The sequence below is a fragment of the Odocoileus virginianus genome, unplaced genomic scaffold (genome assembly GCF_023699985.2).
Source record: "Odocoileus virginianus isolate 20LAN1187 ecotype Illinois unplaced genomic scaffold, Ovbor_1.2 Unplaced_Contig_25, whole genome shotgun sequence".
Classification (NCBI taxonomy): Eukaryota; Metazoa; Chordata; class Mammalia; order Artiodactyla; family Cervidae; genus Odocoileus; species Odocoileus virginianus.
Window position 1 is genome coordinate 573734 of NW_027224342.1, and position 25872 is coordinate 599605.

At 40.9% G+C, this 25872-nt stretch overlaps 1 protein-coding gene and 1 long non-coding RNA gene across 5 annotated transcripts in view; one reads left to right on the forward strand and one right to left on the reverse strand.

The window, feature by feature from the left end:
• Positions 1 to 479: 479 nt before the first annotated feature.
• The window catches only part of NHS (NHS actin remodeling regulator), a 336802-nt gene continuing 311409 nt past the window's right edge, over positions 480 to 25872 (reverse strand). For 3 of the 4 annotated variants that reach the window (XM_070464466.1, XM_020910526.2, XM_070464468.1), the window contains exons 4-9: positions 16521 to 16583; positions 14306 to 14498; positions 11681 to 11812; positions 7519 to 10485; positions 7094 to 7220; positions 480 to 4573 (exon numbers count right to left, since the gene is read on the reverse strand). In XM_070464466.1, coding sequence (XP_070320567.1) covers positions 3964 to 4573; positions 7094 to 7220; positions 7519 to 10485; positions 11681 to 11812; positions 14306 to 14498; positions 16521 to 16583 — 4092 coding nt within the window. In that variant the 3' untranslated portion in view covers positions 480 to 3963. The remainder of the gene's footprint in view (positions 4574 to 7093; positions 7221 to 7518; positions 10486 to 11680; positions 11813 to 14305; positions 14499 to 16520; positions 16584 to 25872) is intronic. The other variant, XM_070464467.1, reaches the window with a different exon arrangement.
• Positions 2791 to 21339, forward strand: LOC139034109 (uncharacterized). The gene is made up of 2 exons (XR_011486561.1): positions 2791 to 2846; positions 19100 to 21339. It is a non-coding gene; the product is annotated as an uncharacterized lncRNA (long non-coding RNA).

Consider the following 25872-nt stretch of genomic DNA (forward strand, 5'->3'; position numbering starts at 1 on the left):
CTTTGGGCAACTCAGGTAAATGGCTCTGTGCTTCAGTTTCCCTATCTGTTAAACAGGCACAGCATGGCAGGGGTGGGTATTCTTGAGTTAGAGTAAGCAAAGCACTTGGAACCGTATTTGGCACACCAATTTGCGTGATAAAGGGTTCGTGACATTACTTAGTGGTGTGTCAAGGTTGCTCATCACAATCAGTAATTATCAGAAACCAAGCAGGTTACTTGAAAGAAAAGCCATAAGTAATTTCCTGGCCTGGAGAGGTACAAGGAAAGTATACTGGATGTTGGAAATGTATTCTCTCTCCTCTCAAATACAAAGCAAAATTAGAGCCCATTACAGAGACAGTGTTTATTATTAGTATTGTTATTTTGCTCATACTTTTACTGCAGCAGCTCCCCAGCTTAGATCTAGGCCCCCTATGAAACACTTGCTGTTTGCAAACCCCAGGCGTGCAATTACATAACAATGAAGAGAGAAGCCAGTTGTTTAATTGCAGTCACGTTTATTTGCAGTTTCTATACACACTTTCTAGGTAATCAAACTTTTCTGGTACATTTTTTTGAGAGGGGTTCACAATGAAATTGTCACCATTGTTACTAAAAATAAATACAAGACTTAAAGTGTTGCACAGCTCTAAAATATACAAAGGCTTGAATTGAATGTAAACGTTGAAAACATCTTACAAAAGAAACCATTTTTGCAACAATTTAAAAAGTCCATATTTACAAATATTACAAAAATACAAAATGGAGGCAAGTCCATAAACCATTGTCTTTCGGCCAGCATGAACTGGTTCTAGTACCAAAAGAGTTACACTGTAACCTTCCTCATAGTTGTAAATCTTTGTTATGATCTAGTTCTCTAAGTCTGCCACCACTGCAGCATATGTACTCTCTCACTAAACTTTGGCAAGAGCAAACAGCATGTTTTTGTTTGCTACAACTAGTCCATGTCCTCTACTTAGCCAAAAAAAAAGAAAAAAATCAAAAAATAAGGAAAATATATCTCCCCCACACAACATAGATATGTTGTATAACATAAAAGAAGAAAAAATAGCATCAGTGCAAACAACAGAAGAAAAGTTTGGGTTGATGTTCCTCACAATACCTAATGTGTGTACCCTGCTTCAAGATGGCAGTGATGTTGAAGACAGCCCTCTAAATCTTGGTCTTATATGCTATGTGATAAAGCCATGTAGACTATTCCAAATTGCAAAGGAATTTCTTGCTTTTTTTAAAACTCAGTTTGTTATTCAATACTCTTTTGCACAGTGAATTTTAAATCCATCTTTATCTGGGTTTTTTTTAATCTATGAAATATAAAATAGAGAAACTCTGCTATAGATTTTTTAGAGTAAACAAAATAAGTAAAACTATATTCTAAGGGTTAGTTCTGTGATCATTACATATAGATGCTATCTTATTGCCTCACAATTCAAGTCAATATGTGTTTTAAAATATATATGGTACCATTACTTAAATTAATATCAATAATAAGGTGACATATTTGTTAAAGCCAATTTGTGTTTTCTGTTCAAGATTTAGAATCACTTTTAAAGCCCACATACCTTTCTTTACACTAAAAAACCCCTAATTACACAAAAGCCATACTGCAAACGAACTGCTTTTATGAAAATTACAAAAGATCACCTATTGTGACTGGAAATGACTTCTTATCGCATTTGTCTAAAAACTTTATTTTTAAAAGTTTGCCAAGTGTACTTTTCAAAGCATGAGAAAAAAGTTATTCATGTTCCCATGTGGTGTTAAACCATGCTGGTTTTCTTAACTAATGGGTTCCAATGAGAAATGATGGTCCATTTTTTCCAAACCCCCAAACATTTTTCATTTAATAAAAAGTATAACACTTTATAAATGTTCAAATGTATCCTTTACCAGGTAGCTTATCTATCCCTACACAAGCACGCACACACACACTCACACTCACATACACACATTCTCCCTCCTCTACCCCACCACCCCCAGCACCCCTTTTACATACAAGGATGACAAGAAATTAAGAAACACATTTTGATAGCAAAAACAAATAGAATAAACTGGATTTTTTTTTCTTTCCAAAGAAACAAACAGAAACCCAACAGCAATCAGATTCTGTAATTCTCACTCTGTAATGTCTTATAAAGTGTTTCTATTGAAAGACAGCATCTTCTTAGACCAGGCTTTCTCCTTCATATTGCATGAATTAAACCAAAACCACAAACCCCCTTTCACACATCCTACTTTCCCAAATACCACTTGCATAAGCTTAAAACCAGCTGCTTGTCAATTTCTTGGTAACTCTGGTATGTTCTATCATTCTAATCACATTCTATTCTTTTATAGGCCATATTCCTTCTTAGTTCTCTACTTTCTACCTTCTTTCATTCAAAACATATTCCAAGTTCATAGCTGCTTATATTTCTGACATATCATCTCAAACATTAGTATCAGTTCATGTTAAAATCACGGGTGTATAACCCATTGGCAGATTTCAGCTTGTAACTACATTTTTTTTCAGTTTTAAGACAAGAAAATTCAAGTAATTTCAAGTAATTCAGCTTGTTTCCCTGCCTTCATTTTATCAGAGCAGTTGCCCTGACATTTCTTGTCCCACCCACCACCCTCCCCTTTTGCCATCAAGCAGATAGAGTAAAATCAGACAAAAACTCAGTTGTATGTAGCATTGTGAACCAGAGATGCTCCCCAATCCCATTTAACAGTGAATATAAATAATGCATATACACATACCTATTTCCCAACTACGTTGTTCACAGTGTCATTTCTGTTAATTTTTAGGTAGCATGAATCTCGTCAGCACAGAGAGAAAGCATCACTGAAAACTCATTGCAGGTACTTACTGATAAATCCACAGCTCTGTGGCATGCTTATGTTTTATTTTTGTTTATTAAAGAACCTGGAGCTAATTGCTAAACTGTTGAAGGAGTTTAAAGATAATAGTCATCAGATTATGACTATTTATGTTCCCAGTAGTATAATATAAAATGTAACCTAAATTAACTACTGTTTTCCCTACTTATTCTCTTTAAAGCAATCCATTGAAAAATTGAAGTTAAAAGGACACTGTCAAGTGCTGTTGTTCAGGGCTTTGTATTGAAAATGATGATTTCTCTCACTAATTTTGTTTTTTAAATCAAAAGCATGCTTTTAATTCTGTTCAGATTACCACATGGCAAATCAGCCATGTGTTACCAGTAGTTTGTGTGGTGCTGCAATTTGTCACAAAAATGGTTAAGTCTGAATTCATTGTTTTAAATTAATCACATTTCACTATATGACCTCAAGATTTCCTTTATTTCACCAGTTTAAAAGTCATATTTGAGGTTTATCACTCAGAAATCATATTGGTGGACATTTAAATATGGTATTTGATATGAAAATGGTATTCACAGAATACAATTATTACACTGTATTTGTTGTGTTCTATAAACAGTTGGTGTGTGGTAGATAGTTGGCCACATGTCCACTCGTCGTCAATAAATCTATTTACACATTTTTATCAAAAATATGGTATTTACATATGTGTGTAGTTCTTCTAAATTTTGCTTTAGTTCATTTGAATGTAAAAATATACCAAACCTCCAGAGTAATTTCATCTTCATATGAATTATGACAGTGAGGGCTTTGTTTTCTGAATAGGCAGCTCTGGGAAAAAACTTTTCTAGGTTTTGTGAAAAGCACACATTTTAAAATTCTCTATTATCAAAAGGAATGAGACTGGGTAAATCAAACTATGCTAAAGAAAAATATGAAAGACGGTGCAGTTACTGAAAAACATGGAAAATAAGAAAGACGGAACCACCTTCCATTTCCCCAGCAAATATTTAGGAACTCGTTGGTAAACGTGATGGGACCCCACCACATGCTGACTTGTCCCACGTCTTCCGTTTTGTTCCTCCATCCTCATGAGTAAGGTTTTGGCCTTGGACAGCCAGCCTGGCAGGGTCGCCTACGTGGAGCTCTGGGAGGATCGGTCGTCATGCGGGCTCCCGTCAGAGTTTTCGGTCTCACCCTCGGAGATTGCCTGCATGGGCGCATTGTACAGCCTGCAGCGGACGCTGTAGCGGCTGCTGCTGGCCACAGGAGGAGCCCGGGAACGTCCCACCCTGGCCGATGCCGAGGTGGCAAAGTTCTTTGAGGAAAACCCTTCTGCGTTAACCCGTGGGGAGCACGGAGAGAGGGGAGACAGTGCTTCAGTTCCCAGTGACCCCTGATGGGCCTCATGGGGGCTTTGGGGGGACTCCGCGGTGAGGTCCCCAGGAGGTTTGGGCAGGATGGGACTCTTCAGGATCTCAGTAGCAGACATACGGTAACTGGAATCTGAGCGACTGCCTTTCTTCAGCAGTAACAGCTTAAACTCTTCATTGGACGTGTTGGACTTTTTGGCGTTTCGGTAGATGAGGCCAGGAGACCTCTGGCTGTTTGGGGTGGTCACATTGCTGTTGGGCGAGGTGACAGAACCGGCGCTGTTGCTGCTACTGCTGCCCAGGGAAGCTCTCGATTTACTGCGGACAGACATGTCCCCAGAATCTTTTCTTCCAAGTACTTTCCTCTTGGACCTTTTAAGAAAGGGAAAAATCTCAGTCCACAATACATTTGAATGAAACTAAAAGTGTTAAGTCACATTCCTGCATCCCCTTAAAGAGCAGTTCGGTGCCCCCTGTCTGCTGGGATACTAAGCATTAGGGCCATGGGCATGAGGAGTAAGACCCAACCCTTGTACTTGCAGCTTGTGGGAAATTCTCCAATAACCAGTGGATAGGAATTAAGTTTATGGAAGGGACCATTTCAAATAATGACTCAAGTGGAGGTTAGAGGTTTTAGAGGAGGACTTACTGGCATGTTTCACAAAAGTATAAAAAACTACTGCTCTCTGACTTCTGGTTAGCATATAGATGGTGAAGGACTGTCCCCTTCATTCAGTCTGTCTTTGTATTACAGATGAAACACTTTGATGTCTGGGACTGGCTTCCTGTGAATACTGGGTGGGAGAGCAAAGTGGATGGAGGTACGGATGGGACAGGAGTAGGCACAGGCTGATGGTTGATAGGCTTGGGTGATAGACATGTCTCTGTGTGTGTTTAGGTGGGGGGTGGGTGGGTATATTATACTGTTCTGTCTACTTTTAAAATTCCTCCATATAAAGATATTTCTTCCATGACTCCTTAAATAAGTCAATCTATTTTGGCTGCAAATACCATTTTCCATAGCTACCTAGGAATGTAAACGCTCTATTAATCAGTATCTAGGCCACCTCTGGAGCTCTTAAAGCTCTGTGTACTATAAGCTCTCAAGAAAAGAAAAAGTTTCTTGTCACTGTGCTGCACATAAATAAATGCTGCCTAAATGTAAATCTAAGATTACCAAACTCTGTTAAGTCTACCAAACCTAGGCACCCATCCATCATTGTATTCTTTCTTTAGCTAAAATAAACAGGCATAAATTTAGTGAACTTAATCATGAGTCAGCATGACTTCAGTTCATTGCTACGTATTGGTGACTAGCTTTCTCACCAACCTAAAAACCTGTAGGTTAGAGAAAATGTCAGGTTTGCAACTGGAGACCAGCCTGATTTTCATTCACTGGAAGCTCTGTGGTTACTATCTTGTGTATGCCAGTGTCTGGCACTCCAATAAGGTAGGGATTTCAAAATAATGTCTGCCTTTAGTATCTATCATATTTTAGACAATGACATGATACTGTATCATCAGAACTGAATGCATGAGCTATAGGTACCCTATTTACAGCAAGGGGATAGGTACACAGGTTTTAAGTGACTCAAGACTGGATAGGAAGTGGCAGCATTGGGTTTCAATTCAATGTCTTTCTGACTCTACTCCTTACATTCTGTCCACTCTTCTAGACACGAGCACTGGTTTGTTAACTCACACAGCATTTAATAACTTGTCCCAAGGTTGGGGATAAAAGCAGGTGAGGGGAATATAATTGGAGACAAGGAAAAATAATGATTCTTCATTCTCCAAAAAGAAAGGTGAGCCTGCTAAGGTCTACACAGAATGTGCTTGTGATTGGCTGCTTTAAAAAAGAAAAATGTTGTTGGTGAGCAGTGCTCCTTCTTTATGAGAGAACCACATGAAGAGAAAACACGAGTTCCCCTAGGAGGTATGATCCTGGGGAAAAAACAGTGGTAAGCTACTTGAGAAGAACTTGCTTCACAGTATAACTCCATGAGGAAGACAAAGACAGTCCCCAAGTTTTGTCCCTTGGGAGCCGCATCTAGGTCACTGAGACCTAGTGAAGTGGGCATGCTCTGGACAGCTCAGTCTGATAGGGGTTCAGTTTCCAAGGGCTAGTTCAGCTCTGTTCTTTGGTCACAGCTTGTAAGGAGTGTTCTTGCAAATAGGGGCCCTGATCACAGGGTGTGGGGACTGATGAGAGAATATGAATGATCAGCGTGGAAGCAGCCCAGAGGACATCCCCTATTCATGGGATGCTGCTGCTGCTGCTGCTAAGTCGCTTCAGTCATGCCCGACTCTGTGCGACCCCATAGACGGCAGCCCACCAGGGAGGAGCCTGGTATGGAGCATTAAATCTAGAGAAGGCCAGTGTTATTAAAGAAATGTAAAGTTTTAGGAAGGGGGGGGGAGAGAGTAGTGATTAGTTGTTGTGGACTGTGAAATGGGCAGGCTTCTACACTGTCTTGTCTGAAATCTGGGGCTGTGCATAGTGCGTCAACTTATCTCTGCTAGTGTAGGGTTGTAGCTTTGAGCATGATTTTTAGATTAAGGAATTATTTGAAAGTCAGAGATTACACTAGAGTTTGAGTTTTCACTCTTAATTTACTTGATCACAAATTGTTTTCAAATAAAAACATGTTCCAGAATGTCTTTCCTCTGGGGGAAAAAAACAGCTTCCCTCAGCAGTTCTTAGGAAAGTCTCTCACTACATATAAAGCCACATATTTCTCAACTTGAATATAAGTCTATCAATTTGATTTGGAAAAATAATTTTTTCCTTGTGTTTTTTGAGGAATGTATTACAAGTACCCAAGGCTTTTCCATATTTGCATTTGATGAGAAGCATCATCAGAAGCAAAACCTTTGGTGTCATTGCCTCACCTGTGAATAACTGCAAACAAATCCTCAGTTGTTCGAGGTTTGTTGGGAGACACGAACACACTTTCTGCTTCAGCCTGAGAGTCTTCACTTAATGGTGAAATCACAGAGTCATCACTCGGTGACGATTCTTAAATTAAGAACAAAAGCATCTTTAGGAAGAAGTCACCTGGCACATTGCTGGGCTTCACTGACTCGGGGAACAATAAACAGCAGTGACCTGGCTGCCATTTTTACAATGAAAGAGCTATCTGTCACACTTAGTCCCTCCATAACAAAAGCTTTGATCGTAATTGTTTTAATAAGTTAAAAAGGAGGAGGGAAAGCAATACCCAGGGCTATACTGTATTATGGGGAAGGGAAGAAAGAACACTTCAGGAAGTGCCATGAGACACCTTTCCATTGTGACAAAAGTGTCAACAACTGACCTTTCAATGAAACCTCATCCACACCTCCTTGGGTCTCCTCTGCTCCGCTGTTATCAGAGGCACTTTTGGCTGAAATCCCTGAAGCAATATTTTCCTGCTCAGAACACTTTTCAGGGCATAGATTTATAGTTGATATCTCTACTTCAGAGCTGATATTCCCAGGCACTTTGTCATGGTGGTGGCTCATCCCAAGTTGAGGCTTAAGTTGATAGCCTATGTCTGTGACTCGAGTTGGAGAGTCTGACTGAGGTGTGAGCACATCCACAGACTCTGGGGGTGCAGCTTCCTCACGATCTACAAAAGACAACTTCTGGACCTGTGCTAGGGCTCCATCCGGACCAGCTCCATATTGCAGTGTCTTACCATCTGAATCATTTGGGCGAGCAGCAGAGACCCTCTGAAAGCCTTCTGTGAGAAAGTCACAACTTTTACTTGGTTTGTTTTCTGAAACAGGCTCACTCTCCATATGCATTTGGTCTCTTGTGACACTTGAATCTAGAAGATTGCCACCAGCTGAGGTTACTGTTTCTGGATCACAATGATGCTTCACATCAAAAGTATGTTTTTTTTCTAACTGTAGTTTATCTGGTCCCATCTCAACTGCAGAGGAGTCTAAAAAGGACAGGATGGTATCTTCAGTGGCATACTGACATGGTAATGATTTCTTCATCACGTGTGGCCTAATCTTACCCATGGTGACAGTGCTTTCCTCCAGGTAGGGGAGATCTGTGTTGTTGCCTTCTTTTTGCTTAACTTCTTCAGATTTACTGATGGACCTAAGGTTAACTGATTTCAGGACCGTGGGTGTAATTGCAAGAGACGGTGGAGGATTGGACCTCAGAGTTTCTCCTACTGTGTTCTGCTTATTATGACTGAAGATGTGTAGAGGGTGGCGGTGGTGGAATGGTTTGTTCAAGACATTATGAAGAGCACTTAGGTCAAGATGGGTAGGAGGTATAATTGGAAGTTCCAGATCTTTACTCAGTGACAGAGCGCCATCTTTTAAAGAGGGTTGCTGGAGGGAAGATTTCCTTTCTGGGACTTTCGGCTTTCTTTTGCTACCTCCAGGAGACAATGGGCCAGAAAAGAAAGCAGTAGGGAAAGAGGATGTTGGCGTTTCGGACTGACTGGAATAGCCGCTTGATGGAGATGCCAGGCCAGCCAGCTTTTCTGGTGAAGCAAGTTTAAACTCATTGTCGACGGAAGGAAGGGAGGGGGTGGTGGCTCTAGATTCTGACTGGGATGTTTGGGATTCAGAACTCTCTGGAGATTTAATGCATTCGATAACAGTGGTACCCGTAGCAGTGCTTGAATTTGATAAAGATCTGTAAGGGTCATTTGTTTTCAAGTCATTTAGAAGCCAGAGATCTGCATAGTGAGTTGATTCAGCACCTTCATCTTTGAATGGTGGAACATCTGGAGTATCTAACTGAGGTTCCTTAATACCATGTTCATTCTGGTTCATCCACGAAGGTTCTGGCTTGGTGGGAAGATTGGCATTTTCCATTCGAGAAGGTGTGTTGGAGAAATCGAGAGGCAGCTTCATTTCCCTGGAACTGTGAGGCAGGAGCTGGCCACTGCTTGTCTTTGGTTCTTTCTTCTCAGAAGTGTCTGCATTTCCGTCAGACTTCCTCAATGATGAGCTACGTTTAGGTGGAGTTGGCTTTGCCTTTGGTTTCCTGAAAGAGATGCTTGGTCTCCCCTGCCTCCTGTGGTCTAAGTAGTCCTGCCAGGCGCAGTCTGAAAGTGCAGGAGGAACCCCAATGCCCTGGCCATTCTCCGGGCCCAGGGCTGCATAGTGACAGACATAATTCTTACTGCCTTTGAGACCACAGTCAAAGTGCATGGAGGTGTAGTATCCTTCTGTGTCCACTGAAAAGTGAGAGCTAGTGTCGGCTTTGTCCGACGGAGACTTTTCCAGAAAGCTGTCATAAGTGGCCATGCTCGTGAAGCTGGGGCAGCCCAGGCTGTCTGCCTTGGGACGCTCAGGACTAAAATCCTGGCGGCAAGAGGCGTCATGATGATGGTGTAGGTAATTCCACTCGCTATCGCTCGTGTTGCTATTGTTGGGGTCGTCCAACAGGTCTGCCACTGTGGAGGTAAAGGAGTTTGTCCGGTGGCCTCTCACTTTCTCCAGTTGGTCGTTGTACTGCTCTGCCACGAAGACACTGGTGTCCTCGTTAGCATGAGGGGCCGTGTTGAGTGACAGCTCCGAGTCACAGTGTGAAGAGCCAGTGAGGGGAGGCGAAGCTGCAGGAGGGATCGTCTCTGAGGTCTGTGAGGGGCATGTGGAGCTGCTCCCGCTCCAGTTGCCACTGGATGACTGGTGGTCATCTTTCTGGTCCATGTGGCTGCTGAGGAGGACACCAGCTGTGGAAATGCAGTGGATGGGGCTCCCAAAGGTGTCTGAGTTGGAGGAGATGTCGCAGCTGCCAGAATCGGCCGCCATCCGCGACAGACGCGACCTCCCTCTCTCATTTAACTTGTGCTGGGGGCTGTGCAGATGCTGAGAACAGGCCAGGCTCAAAGCAGGCTGGTGCTCCTGTGCACTGGGGCTGCTGGGGGCCTCACTGCAGTCGGGAAGGGTTCTTTCTTGGTCTCCCACGAAAGGCTCCCCCTCTTCATATGCTGAGGGTTTAGCACCAACTTTGGGCTCAGCATCCCCACCTCTGTTGCCCTCCCTGGGAAGGCTCCGAGATCTCGTGCGGCTGCTCACTGCAGTAGTAAACATGGTGTCACCTTTGTCTGCCAGTGCAGAAATGTTGCCAGCAGAATGAGAAAGAGAAGCTGCAATGCTCTGACCCCTTTGAGCTCTGATTCTTCTTCTGGATGGGGCAGCAATCAGAATATCCTCAGTTTGGCACTCCGAGTCCCTGGTTCCAGACCTCCTGTTGACAGTGTTGGAAGGGTCTGGATTTGTGTGCACAATCACATTCCTTTCCCTGGCCACGGGCGATTCATCAGAATCTAGGGCACATGGAAAGCACAGTGAGATACTTCATACATCAACAGATGGACAGACATTCTGAGAGCTGTCCACAAGTCTGGATGCTAGCATGTGGAAGTTATTCTTATAGGAAAAAAAATCAGTGTATAAAATGAGGAGAAAGTTACAAAGAGACTGCTTTGGGCAGTCTCTCTCTGTCCCTTTGCCTCTCTGATTCTCTATATATATACACACAAATACATACTGTATGTATGTATGTATATATACTAAGAGAAGATAAATATTTAGATCTCTTGTGAATTCTCTCTCTTCACGATCAAATTACTTTACCCCAGTAGGTCTAATATTTTTTAAGTAAAATACATCTTGTTTTTTGGCCACTATACACTTTTATTTCTCGATACAAGCATAATGAAATAAAAATCATAGAATTCATTATGATATAATCTTATATACAAGAAATACTATCATAATAATTTTTAAAATTATAGGAAGAGATATGTTAAACACATTGAACCAAAAAAGATAGAAAAACTATAACCAAGGGTATCGTGCTATCAATATTCAATATTTGAATATGCTTAAAATTGACCTTTTAAAATAATTAATGTCATACAGTATATCTCTCTTCAGACAAATCTATACTTTTCTAAAAGAGTCTTTCACTGAATCTTGCTTAATTTCTACCTTAAGAATACTTTTACAAGTTAGCAAAATACTGTATTTCAGCCATAAAATCTGAATGTGCATGCTATGCATGCTAAGTCGCTTCAGTCATGTCTGACTCTCTGTGACCCTGTGGACTGTAGCCCACCAGGCTCCTCTGTCCATGGGATTCTCCAGGCAAGAATGCTGGAGTAGGTTGCCATGCCCTCCTCCAGGGGATCTTCCTGACCCAGGGATCGAACCCTCATCTCTTATGTCTCCTGCATTGGCAGGTGGATTTTTTACCACTAGCGCCACCTGGGAAGCCCCAAATCTGAACGTATATGAGTAAATCCATAAAGTCAAGCTTTCATAGTCAAGAATGCAAATTTAAAAAGTAATACTACCTGGCTTACTGAACACAAAACAAGTACACATCATGTCAAAACCTCTATGAGTTACAATAATAGTGGATGTTTTTAAGGAAGCTGGTTAAAGGCCAGCTTCCATTATGTGTCCATATAATTGGCACCTGACAGAATGTTAACCATTAACAGTTTTATACCACACCTATTTCTTGTTGGACTCTCCTGGGGATACCCGAAATGGTTTTCCTCCTCCTCAGTTTTCGTCTCCGCTGTAGCACAGATTGTGAATGAACAAGAGAGCAGCGTATACTAGCCTCTCTGTCAAAACCGACTCCTGCAACCCACAAATAGGTCTCATTAGCTTTTAGGAATGGCAAACAAATTTTCATTTGCTTGAAACACAATGATATTTATTGGTTGGAAAGAAGGAAGAGTTTGGATTAAGCCTGTAAACAAATATAAGGGAGTCCTTATTCAGCTCTTATTTAAATTATGCTGTAGTACATTAAGCTTTACTTCTAAATGCAGCTTGCCACAATAGCTTGCACTGCCAAAAGTAACAAGCCAAGAAGGAAAATCAAAAGAGAGAGGAGAGAAAAATAACATCAAAGAATCACTCTCACACAGAAATGGCTCCATAAGGACTTCTACAATCTTTAGTTACTACTACTTACTGGTCTCTTTGTGGGCTTTCTGAAGTGGATATCTTTGCATAGCACAGACAGACACATACACCACCTGTCTCTCTCTTTCTCTCTCTCTCTCTCTCTCTCTCACACACACACACACACACACACCCCACTACCTGTGAGGAAAACAACAACCTAGAGATGTGTTTTTAAAATCCTCATGTAACTGCCTATTTCTTCTGCTGCCTAAATTGGACACCTTTTGGTTTAGCAACAGTGTCTCATCAATAAAACATACAAGGCAGTCCCCAGTTCTTCACTTAAGTGGATCTACCTTCTGTGCCGACTGTCAGTAAAGCTGGAATTCCCAGTCTTTACACAGGTGTCTGTTTTCTTTTGTAAATATAGGGAGCAAAGCATGATTCTTGTTAGTTTCTCTTTCCATAGTCTGTTGACACACTAATGCAGCCCTTTCAAAACTAGAATGATGGAGGAGGTGAGGAACTTGAACTGCTGTAAGCCAAAAGTGCTTTGGAATCTGGTTGCCTCATCATGTATCCTGATTGTTAAACATGGGGCGGGATGGTCTGTTAAACCTTGGTTCAGTTATGTAATGAAATGGTTTGAGTTCTGCTTAGCTTCACAGTAATAACAGTTTCTAGAACTCATGTTGAAAAATCTGAATGAGATATCATATGATGAATAATTTCAAATGCTATCAGAGAATTCATACTAATGAAATTTTCCTTTTTTAGTTCCAACCAGAGATTAAAATCCTTCCTTCTAATCATAATAATTACATTACAGACACAGATATTTTGTGTCATATGGACATAATTGACAACTTTCTCATTAAAGTTCTTGAAATCAACATATAATCTAGGCTTGAGCCTGAGAGTTCCTGAAATAAAGCAGAAGGAAAGATCTTTCATTTTCCTGAATCGTAAGACCTATAATCAAAGGACTAAATTTGAAAACAAAATTTTACTTACAGTGACATGAAGAAAGCAGGTGCTGCTAATAATCAGATGTTTCCAGAACTGAAAGTTAGTTTAAGAGGATGCCAAAATGATCCATTTTGACAGCCATCTCATTTAAATTATGGAGATCAGATAAAGTGTACATCTCTAGGATAATTTATCCTACAAGTTGAATAGGTCATCAGGAAAATTAACTCCCAGCTCACAATCAGCCAATCAACTAGAACTCCTATTTGTCAGAAAGAAAACAGTATCTACCCTGATACCTGGTCATCATTTGCTCCCCACTTTATATGGGAGAAATTTGAGCGAGGTTAGTAATGGCCATGTCCAAAATGCATCCTGAACAACATACAGTCTTCAGTTACTACATATTACCAGGATGGAAGTCAATCATAAAATGGCCATTTTGAGCTTCTCAATGTAAGTTAGAATTTAACTATTAGAGATGCTTAAAGAAACCCCAATGGATAGATCATTTAATTTCCATCTTTGAAAGTGAGACTGTTTTACAGCAACATTTTGCTTACAGCTAAGGTTACCGCATTGGAAAATCACCAATTCTGAACTTTTCAATTGCTGCCAATAAACTTTCCAAGAAAAGTCCACACAGGCTTGCCTTTGATTTAGACTAATATCCCAACTGTCGGTACACAGGAGGAGGAAAGCAGAGGGTGAACAGAAGACAGGCTTGCTGGGTTTCAAGTAGAATTCAGCCTTCATCTATGAATCCATGTATTTTTAGGTCAAAAATCCATAAAAGCAGTGCAAAAGTCTAAATGATCTTTTAAACAAGCCTACCTCCATCGAAGGAAGCATGAAAATAGATTTTATAGGATCATTACTTGTAGTTTTAGAAACCCGGGGCTTGCTGCTTTCTCTCTGGCAGTGCCCGCATGATTACCATATACGATTAATCACTGCCGCTTTCTCCATTATTTCAGTCAGCTCTGGCCAGAGAGCTATTTTTTTTTCCCCCAGAAAGTGACTGTCCATCATTTACATAACAAGCAGCCCAGCAGAACATATGCAAATTGATGTTCAAAACCTGACAAAAGCATATTGAACATCTTCTGGGTTGTGTCCTGATGAAAAAGGTATTATTTGTTTACAAAGTGGTATTCTTAACGGGTACTCCCGCCAGCACAGGCTTTGACCATATTTAATACACTGAATATTCTGACCCAACTGCCCCAAAGGAAACGAACAGAGCAATACCAGTGACGTTGATGGGAATAATGCAGGAAGAAATCACTTGGGCATCTTGTTTCATCTTTTCCTCTGGCGTCGGAAGAGGCAGTGCTTTGCTCCAGTTGGTCTGCTTGTCCAGTGTTGAGGGGATGTTGTGTACTGGGTTTTTCGGCCTTTGCCCTAACATGACATCTGTATCTTCATCCTCTGGGGGATGGGACTGCAAACAAAGTAGGTTCAGACTCAGCTCTCAGAGTTTATGCACAAACACACATATAAGGAATTTCAGAGTTTAGTTAAGAAAAATGAGGTCAGAAATAAGCTTTCAGGTCAAACGAAGAATTCCTAGGCATAGTTAGTAAGCACAACTAATTGAAAGTTACAATTTCAACAGTCAAGCAACGCAAAGGAAAAAAACATCGGCTAAACATGCTTTTCAGGTCAAAGGGAATTAAGAGGAGAGACCAGGGAGCCAGAAATCCTCAAACTTGAAACTGAAGAAAGATGTGAGTCTCTAACCCGCTGAGAGGTAGATTCACTTTCTGGATATCTGTCTCCCCATAAATTCTTACTCAAACTCTCGAAAGCTCTAGGTGACTAGGATCACAGACAGAAGATGATTTAGATGCCCTTGAAAAGGTTTGGAAAAGTGGCCAGAAAGCCTAGAGTCAGGAGACATTCCAGAACACATCACCAGAAGGACAAGCTGACCTAATCTGAGAGGCCAGATTCAAATACGAGGAGTTAATTTTACTGCAGGATGATAGCATTTGTGAATGACATTTAAAAATGCAGTTTTTCAACACTATACACATGGAAAAACAAAAGTGAAGAACTTCCTCCCACCATCGATAGTGGAAAATGCAAATTCTGTTACTGGAGGGAAAGACTCAAGTGGGTTTCTTCTTCAGATTCGGAAGAGTAAAACACTCTTAGTTTATTTTCCTTCACTTTTGCATGCAAAGCTTTTCTTCCAGCTGTGTATTTAAAGACCTTGACTTCCATGTGATGTTTGAAAATTCTCCATCCAAACCTTTGATTGATATTAATATTGTCTAACTTTTATTTCAGGGTTGGGCTCCTAGCCCAGATTTTTAAAAAGGCTCCATCCCAAGTTAGATTTCAGGGTTGGGCTTCTAAACCAGATTAGTAAGACTGTTTCCACCACTGAACCTAGTTTTCTTTCTTTCCACAACTGGCAGGAAGGTGGCTGTATAAAATAAGCTTTTCCCCCTCTTATTCCAGTTATGTTTTAATAATACTCTGTGCTAAAAAATCAGGATCATTCAATAAATTCTCATCCTCACATTTGGAAGCATCACACCCTGCTGACTCAGAGGATTTCACATATCATCAAGTGAACTGTCCTCAAGTCCCTTTAAAGAGAAGATTCCAGAGCCACTTGTTTTAAATTAACCCCCAGCATTTGCTTACCTTGTCAGAGGTATCTGCAAAGCCCCCCAACACACCCAACAGGATATGATTACCCCCTTGAGAAAAATGTGTTCGCCATGAACGTTTGTTAGCAAAACATTGCAACCTTCTTTCTCTCTTCAGCTTTTGTGCAGATTCCCAGCGAAGCGAATAGCTCAAATAAAGTTGGAGCACAAAAGACTTTGTTTCCTAGGTAACTTCCAAAAAGGAAAAAAAAAAAAGTTTGGTGCGTGCAGAAAGAGAGACAGAGAGGGGGAGAGAGCAGGAGCTGGAGAGACCCCCCCCTCCCCACACACACACCAGAGGCCACATTTTGTAGGCGATTCCTTCCCTGAATAACAATGGACTGGGAAACAAAGAAAGAATAGTGACCTGACTACAGTCTCTGACCGGCAGCCAAAAGCACTTTGTATTTAACGGTGACAGGGACAATTGGCTGCCAGAGAATCCTTTTGTCCTGTTCTCTTTTGATTTGAGAAGCTGAACCTTTACAGTTCTGATAAATATAGGGCAAGTTGAAATTTCTTTTCTCTGAACTACAAAGTCCAGGAATGTCGTTAGGTGAGGCTTTGAACAGAGCCTTCATGCAACTGGGGGATGGGGAGGGATAGAACAGCCAATGACATTACTGCCTACCTTATATTTTATTTAATTCAAGTTAGGAAAATGCTACTTTTTAAACTGATTTAAAAGAATACCTGTTGGTTAGTTAGAAACAACAGAGTTTTCCATAAAGAAAGAGAGGAGAAAGTAACAGTGTATAGAGAGAATGGGACAGGCTGTGACAGAATGTTCTCAAAACCAGTACCTTTCTACTCCATGGGGTCATGTGGCAACATTCAGTGGGGGAGGGCGAACGGGTGCTGTTAAACTATGAACATGAAATGCAAAAAAAAAAAAGAGAGAGAGAAAATTAAAAACATGCACACAACACACAGTCTGGTTAAGCCAAATCTATGATATGAATGAATGAATATACCAGGATAACTTCTTTCCTTCCTTCCTTCTTTCTGAAATGCATCTCTGTTTTATAAGAAGCAGCACAGTGTTGTTAACAGCACAAATTCTGGAGCTAGACTGAGTTCGAATCCTGGTTCTACCTCTTATTTGCTGTGTGACCAGGAACACTAAGGTAGGAAAAGAATAGTATCTGCCTTCCAGGGCCATTTTGGGAGTTAAATGAGTAAATATATGTAATAGGCTTAGAAGAATCATGGCACTTAATAAGTTCTACATGTTAGCCATCAGATACCATTACCTATTATTATTATCCTCACTTTGTAGCTATGAAGTAGCTGTGAAATTATCTTTGTACATTGTAACTTGATATCTTTTAGATCCCAGTCCCACATGATAATTTGGGAAAGACCAAATTTCTTAGAGTGAGTTTATTTTCCTGTGAACTATTTGGAAGAAAACGTCTTGTATATAATTTCCTCTGCTGGACTCCTCAAAATTTGCCTCTTCCTCATATTCATAGACTGTATTTGAAGACAGGGCCGGTTTCATGGGCATGTGACCTGTGCAATCATATAGGACCCCATACTCAGAAGGACTCCATGCTGGGTTTAATGCTGTTGCTATCTTGAAATTCTAAGTTTTTGAGTAATGAGCCCTTGTATTTTCATTTTGCACTGGACCCCCCCAAATCACATAGGCAATCCTGTTAGAACAATCTAGTAACCAGAATCCCCTTTTCAACATCTACTGAGAAGGACAGTCAAACTCTTTTTAACTCTGAACCATGTTAGCTTTGGATTCAATTAGCCCTCTAGTACAGCATTTGGCATACAGTATTGCTTTAATGTAACATGAATTATCTCTGGATGTGTCTTTTCATCTGTTAAGGTTATTAATTCCTAGAGGTCAGGCGCCATATTTAACTTTCCTTTCAGTTATCCATGATGCCAGCAAAATGCCTCCTCATTTGTAAGAGCTCAACAAATTATTTGTGTATTTGAATGATACCAGCTCTTTGTGTCTTAACAGTGATGGGAAACCCAAATAAAGTAAGGGTCATGTTCAATATCTCAGAAGGAAGCAGACACCACAGACTCCAAGGGTACTTACCATCTTAAGGCAAGTAGGCGAAAACATAGAGGAAACCACAAGCAACTCTTGGTTTCATCAGAGGCTTAGCATTGGTGTATGCAGTTCTAGTTCTTGAGCCTGTGGCAGACATGTTTCAGAAGGGAGGAACACTCCAGATCTAATTCTATTCTAAGTTTGTAAATTTTAACTGACAGGGTTGCTCATTAACTTTTGAGCAAAGCAAAAGCCATCTTCTCCTGCCCAGTTAACTTTGCTCTAGATCTTATTTAAGGACATAGTTTTGTGGAGTCTATGGGTCCCTCATTGAAAGCGATTGTGTTGAAGATGTGGTGTGTGTGGACAGAGACTGACTGGGCTCTATCATAAGAATCAGTCATACGTAGTGACATGCAGGTCTCAAGTAAGACACTGGAGTGTGTAAAATAGAGAACTCATGAAAGCAGGAAAAAAGGAACCTGAATGCAAAACGTACATGGAAATCGAACCTGTTTGCAAGAAGCCAAACCAAAAGTGCTCATGAAAGGATTTCAAAAAATTACACAGCAGGAAGCAGCAAGGCAGAAAATATATTAGTGATACTAATGACAACATAGTAATTTGGGTAGTTTGTCTTAAATCTCCTTAGTCAGCTTTCCTGTTGAATATTTTTTCCAGGAATGAGGGATGAGAAGTGATTTTTATTTCTCATCTGTTTGAGAAACGCCCCATCCCATTAAACAAGCATGAGGTGACACCTGGGAATGACTAAGGATGGAACGTCCAGAGAGAGCTCTGATTGTTCACCATCATTAAATCGAGGTTTCCATGGGTTATACTCCACAGAAGATTCCTTCTCAGCTAATCAGCCTCTCCACTTTTTAAATTTATTTTTATTTTTTATTTTTTCCATTTTTATTAGTTGGAGGCTAATTCCACTACAATATTGTAAAGTAATTAGTCCACTCTTTTTTTAAATTGTAGTATTTACAATATTGTATCAGTTTCCAGGTGTATGATCTATTCCTTTGATAGTAGCTCCAGCCTCCAGCTTGCGAGGGCTGAAACTAGGTACTCTTGAGCTTGTGTGTGTAAGGATTGTGTTCTTTGGTTCCACCACCTAGACACAAGCATGCAAGGCCCTGCAGATGGTCATGTAGAGTATTTAAGTTCATAATATTCATGTGGGCTGTGGTTTTATTCTCACCATAACTTAGTGACTGCCTTAGCATAATGTTTTAGACCTTCCTCTTTCTTGGGTATTTGGTCAAAGGAATTAAAATCATTTGGATTATTTCTGATTAGGTTTTTCTATGGCGAAAACAGTAGTTCATACGGTGTTTCCTCTTCCTTTTGCAGGCTTCCACTCTGGCCCTCCCACTAAGTTTGCGAGGCCTCAGACTCCATGTTGCACCATTTTAGAATCAGCCACCACCAGTCATCTTGTCCATGACAAAAGATGCTTCTTTGATGCTTTTGCTGCATTTCTGTCCCTGCTGGCCCCATCAATTACAGCCTCAGACCCTTTCCCTAGCTTCCTGTGGAATTGCTTCAACAAGAGCTGGAGTTGTAACCAGTGTTCAGAACAAGAAATAACAGACATTATACTCAACAGCTGTCAAAGAAATGCCTTTCATGAATAATGAAAGAATATTTTCCAAAACCCCAATTTCTCTTGTGGGGTGTGTGTGAGAAAAAGTTCATTTCTGCACTTTCATGGCTATGAACAAGTATTTCTCCAAAGATCTCAAGACTTTCTCCTATCTTTCTCTTACTGCCAAAAGAAAAAAACAATCTACCCACAGTTTACTTTCTTTTCGGTTTTATTTTATATGCTGATGGGGGCTTGTTTTGCTTCAAATCTTCCCAAAAGACATCTGTTAAAATGTTGTGGGTATTCCAGCAGGAAATGTTTTGAAAAATTGGCTTTGGTTTGTGATCTAACCGATACCACATGGCATTTATAGCAGTCAACTTTCAGAGCTGATTTATTACTATCATGCTGCCTTAAACACGAGAAATGTTTACTAGAGAATCAATGTTGCGGCACATTTGAATACAGCAAAACTGTCCACTGCAAGCCACTCTGGGCTCCTAGTGAGGTGAGATGATCTGAGATCTTATTCACATCCTGCCCTGGGGCTTGTTGTCCTTAGACTGAGTCTTTGCGTTTCTGTACGGAGTATGGCCTGTCTGCGAGATACAGGGGAACTTGTCTGCCTTAGATTTTTCTTCACTGGAGTGTGTGTATGTGTTGTACACAAATAGGAAGTGCTGTGATCTTTCCAAAAGGCTTAAAGGCATCAGGCATACCTTCTTCATATATGACTCTCGCTGCTACAATCACACAGCATTGTTATTCCCTTGAGACTGTCCCAAAGTCTCCTGCTGGCTGACACTGGGCTCCTATCTTCCCAACATGTTTAATAACATCATGTTAAACTCATACTGTGCTTCTCTCTTTCCTCTCTTCTCAACTCCAAACTTTACCAAAGTGCACAACCATGGGGAAAACAAAAGGATGAGGTAAGTCAAAGTCTAGGGCCCATCCCAGGCTCTCCCTATCCCTTTCCTGGTCTCTCCCTCATGATCACACTCTACCAGGCAAAGCGAGGCCTTCGTACTTCCCCAGAGCACCTGAGTGCAGCACCTCACATGCCCAAAGCCTTCACACCACACTCCTGGCCACTTGTGAAGCTGGAAAGAAGCCCACAGATGAGCTCACATCTCCATGCTGAGAACTCCTGGTGATAAACCCACAGAAATAAATCTCTCAAGCAGAATTCTGGACAGTGGTTGTAGGCTAAGAGGAAGATATTTAGGAATAGGTGCCTATTGAGTTCTTCTTTTAACCACTCTACACACTAATATCTATTTAAAGCACATGTACAAATATTCACACTGGGAAAAATGGCCTTATCCTTGTTATGTCTGCTTTTCCAAGTCATACGTTTATTTCTGTTCCCTGATCATTGACACCACCACTTCCTCAATTCTCCTGAGAAGCACTTTACAAAAGGCCAATATGCATATGCAAAGGTTCTCATCAGGAAAATTCAAGTGAAAACCACAGTGATATACTAGGGGCCAAAATTTAAAAGATTAATAATACCAAGTGTTGGCAAAGATGTAAAGCAACTCACACTCTCATAAATTGCTGGGGGGAATTGAAAGTGGTGTAGCCACTTCAGAGACTAGTAGTGTCTGAACTTAAACAAGTGTCTACCTTTTCTTTAATTTTTTTACTTTTAAAACGTTGAAGTATAGTTGATTTACAATGCTGTGTTAGTTTCAGATGTATAGCAAAGTGATTCAGTTATACACAAATACATTCTTTTTCATATTCTTTTATATCATAGGTTATTACAAGATACTGAATATAGTTTTCTGTGCTGTACAGTAAATCCTTGTTTTTTTTAATCTATTTTACATATAAGGATGTGTATCTGTTAATTCCATACTTCTAATTTATCCCTCCCTCTGATTTCCCCTTTGGTAATCATAAGTTTTTTTTCTATGTCTGTGAGTCTTGTTTCTGTTTTGTAAATAAGTTTATTTGTATTATTTTTTAGATTCCACATATAAATGATATCATATAGTATTTGTCTTTCTCTGTCTGACTTATTTTTACTTAGTATAATAATCTCTGGGTCCATCCATGTTGCTGCAAATGACAGCATCTCACTTTTTTAAAGGCTGAGTAATATTCCACCATTGCATTTTGTGTGTGTACATGTGTGTGCATACCACATCTTTATCCATTCATCTGTTGATGGACATTTAAGTTGTTTCCATGTCTTGGCTATTGTGAATAGTGCTGCTATGAACATTGGGGTGCATGTATCTTTTTGAATTAGAGTTTTCTCCAGATATATGCCCAAGAGTGGGATTGCTGGATCATATGGTAGCTCTGTTTTTAGTTTTTTAAGGACAGTATGTATCCTCTAGAGTGGGCTGCAGCAATTTACCACCAACATTGTAGGAGGGTTCCCTTTTTTCCACACCCTCTCCAGCATTTATTTGCAGACTGTGTCTACCTTTTCATTCTCTCTTAAGTATATGGAAGTGAGAAACATGAGTGTCCACAAAAAGCCTTTCATAGAGATATGTATAATAGGTTTTTTCATAAAAGCCCCCCCAAAACCCCTAACTAGAAATAACTACCATCAGCAGTATGGGTAAACAAGTTGAGGAGTACTGTATTCACACCATGGAATACTACACAGTAATAAATAAGAGCATGCTATTGATACACATAATATTGACCTCCAAAAAAGCATGTGGAGTGAAAGAAGCCAGATACAAAAGTACCTGCTCACTCACTTTTGAATCACATACCATCGATAGATTGATAGTTTGTGTATGAGATCCACTCCTAGTGAGCAGAGCTTGAACAGCAGTGGCAATGGGAGTGGTGCATTTTTCACCCTCAGAGAGGCTTTCTAAAAGACCCTGTGGAACCACAGAGAATCGCTCTCCTTTTGATCTCAGCTAGAACTGAACAAAAATTCTCAGCATGATGGAATGCAAAAAGACTTTGTATATTTCAAAGTTCAACAACCCTTTGTTTAATGGAGTCGTACTAATGAAGTAATTTAAATGTACAGAGCACAATAAAATTATTTTGAAGCATATGTGGAAAGTATTCTCCTCGTGGATGGAAAAGAAGGCTATGGGGAGACTGGGGGGAGGGGGGAGCACACTTCCACCACTGCTCTGTTGTTTATTCACAGGAAGTGCTCTGGCCTGTCCAGAAGAGCCCAAAACAAGGCTCACTGAACCACAATCCCTGTGATGTTGCTGCCAGTGAGTACCTCCTTCCTCCCTGGTGGCTAGCTTTGCCGATTAGTGGGGGTCACTGCCCAGGGCCACTCAGCATCAATCCTCAAAGGTCGCTGGCACCAAATAAAGACATGAGCTGGGGAGAAGCAGGCCAGGCTTTGAAGTGCTGCAAACAGCACAAATAACTTCCCCAGACCATAGGAGCTGGCAGCATGAGTCCCAGCACAGCCCTGAGATGTGGGGAGGTTCCTCCCTCACCCTCTGCAGTTACTGTCTCTATGTCCCCTCAGCCCTTGGCTGGGGGCTCCAAGGTTGAGGCTGAGCCAGGGGCTTCAGTTGCCTCAGCCCTGGTGACTGAAGAGCTTTTCTGCATCTAGTCTCCTGCTGAGGGACACGTACCCCTTGTGACTCAGGCAAAAGCTGGATAGGGTCCTACTTGACTTTACCACAGGGGAAAAAAAAGCCAACCTTCTCACACACAAGCTATGCATGTTCCTTCTTTACCTTTCCTCCCTTTCTTCTTTTTTTTTTTTAAAACACTGTCTGGCCACACCATGTGGCATGCAGAATCTAGTTGCTTGGGCAGGGATTGAACCCATGCCTGCCCTGCAGTGGAAGCAGGGTGTCTTAACCAGTGGACCACCAGGGAAGTTCCTCCTTTTTTTTAATTGGCTCTTTTCAAATTCCAGATCTATGAATGTTATCACATGCATGGACTCCTGTAATCTTAGCACACTTAGGATTCAGAACATTTCCATCATCCCAGCAAAGTCCCCCTACTCCTACCCCTGGCAACCACTCGTCTGTCGTCCATTACTATGGTTTTGTCTTTCTGAAAGTGTCATATAAATGTGTCATACCTTCTGAGACTGGCTTCTTTCACTCACTCAATATGCCTTTGAGATCCAGCCAAGTTATTGTATTATCAGCAATTTGTTCCTTTTTTATTGTGAGTAGTATTAATATCTTATTGTCTGCTTACACTTTGAACAATGAAATGTCTCAGGCATGCAAGAGAATGTCAACCTGAGAATGTTCTGTAATGATGTGTACAAATAAGTAATTTTATTGGCTGTTCCACAGCCAGGGTAATGTTTTACAAAGAAAGAAACTAAAGTCTCCAACAGGGAATTTTCTTTGTTACTCAGAACATTTAATATAAACCAGACTCATTGGCTAATGCTCTCTTTAGCTATCATGCAGGCTCTTAAGCTGTGCCTGTCAATTCCAAGCCTACCCTTCCACACACCGCACTGGTACTGCCAGGACTCTGCAAACATTTCTGCACCAGCTGCTCCCTCTTAGCTTTTGCCCTCAGAGTGTCAGCCACTTTCTGCAGTTATTGTCTTTGTGTCACCTCAGTTTCCCATTTGCCATGCCAGTCTTGTAATACATTCTCTCTTTTAAAACAACTGTGTGCTTTCTGTTTTCCTGACTGGATCTTGACTGACAAAGTACCAAGCATTGGCTCCTGGCTTGCTGATGTCTGAGGCCTCTGAAGTGCTTGCTACCTCCAGTTCCTCAGTCAAAGGAGGAAAATATGAACAAGTGTGATGTTCCATGGGATGTCAAGATTTTAATGCTCTCTGCAGTTTATGGCGGAGAGCAGGGGAGCCGACATACTATCAAAAGCTAACTGCTTCTAATGGCCCTTGAAAATGGGTATAGAGGGAAAAAAGTATTTGCTGGGGTCACTCCACATGCTAGGTGCTATGCGAACATGCTCCAAGAAAAATACTGTATTGGAATAGCAGCTACAAAGTCACAAACTACTTACAGTCAGTTTCCCACATGTCTGTCTGCTGTGAAGACCAAACGGGTGAGTGAAGAGGAGAGTGTCAGAGGCATCACCACTCCTCCAGTCTTAGATTTGAAACTCAAGCCAGGCTTTTCTCTCCCTGGGATACTATGAAGGAACCTCTAGAAATGGAGGAAATTAATCCTGTACATACATAGCCTCATATCTTCATAAAGCACTGCTCTTTGTGATCATGTTATTTCTATGCCTAGAACCCTTCAATAATTTCCCTTGCCTATGGAATAAATTCAAACTTTTTGGTCCGACACGCAAGATCCTTCAGGATCTGGTCTGTTGAAGCACTGCAGCCAAACCAAACTTTCAAAATTCATGTATATGCACTCCATATTCTCCTGCCTCCGTGTGCTCGCCCTTGTGGTTTCCTCAGCCTGTAATCCTTTTCAAAATTCCACCCCATCCTTCAAGGTCTTCTCAAATGCTCCTTTACCGTGAAGTTTAATCTTAACAATTGACTCAATTCTAACACCCTACACAAGTGAGGTATTAACACCTGACATTCAATACCATATAATTTCCTCTGGTAGTCATGCACTCTCGATGGCAGAGATTATGTCTCATTCATTTTTGTATCCTCCTAGTACTTACTTCAAAGTGAAGGGATAAATAAGAGGCTACAGTAGGGGAGAGGGCATTCCAAGTGGCAATATTGCTTTAAGAGTGCAGGATATTTTCTAGAGAAGCACATGGAGTTTGGTTTGGCTGAGGTCTAGGGTCTGCACAAAGGTTCTGTGGGAAATCCATCTGGAAAGGTAGGTTAGGACCAGATTGAACAGAGGCTGGAGAGTAGCTGGATTAAGGATTTGAAATTATTTCTTTAGGCAGAATGGAGGAATAGAAGGCTTAGGTTTAGGAAAGAATTTGTAGGTCAAAGGTTCTCATACCAAAGTTAGAAATTTTTCTTAACTGGTTTAAAGGAGCAAACTAGATGAGATAAAGGGAAATACCTAAGCTGAAGCAAGACAGACTTGACTTCTATGGACAGTACCTTTTTGAGACAGGTCATAAAACAACAGAATACTTCTGAGAAAGCATGCAAAACTATGAAGATATTTTGTAAAAACAAAACAAGACTTGTCTAGGACACTGTGGTGTCTAATTCTTTTATAGAAAAGGAAAGGCGTGGTAGCATTTCTTAGTCCCAACTCTTACAAACCAGTAGAATACTGAAATCTTCAATGTGAATGCATGAAGATAGGGAAGAAAGGGAGAGACTGGATAAGAGAAGACAGAGCTGGGGATGGGGGAGAGGGTGAAACAGTGTGTACCTCTTTATCACCAGGTTAGGTAAAAAGTATTGAAACACCCCTCCTGCCAACTCTACTTTTTAATCTCTCATGGCTCAAAACTCCATTCTCAGCCTTCTAATTCTTCTGTGAGCTAGATTAGTTTTTCTCAGAAGCTGCCTTCTGATAAGGCTGATTTTTTTTCTTCTTGATAAAAAAAGGAAGAATAAATATGGTCATTATTTATAGCTCTGGACTACAACCAAAGGGGCGTGGATCAGAATTTGAATGATGTCCTCCGTTTACTT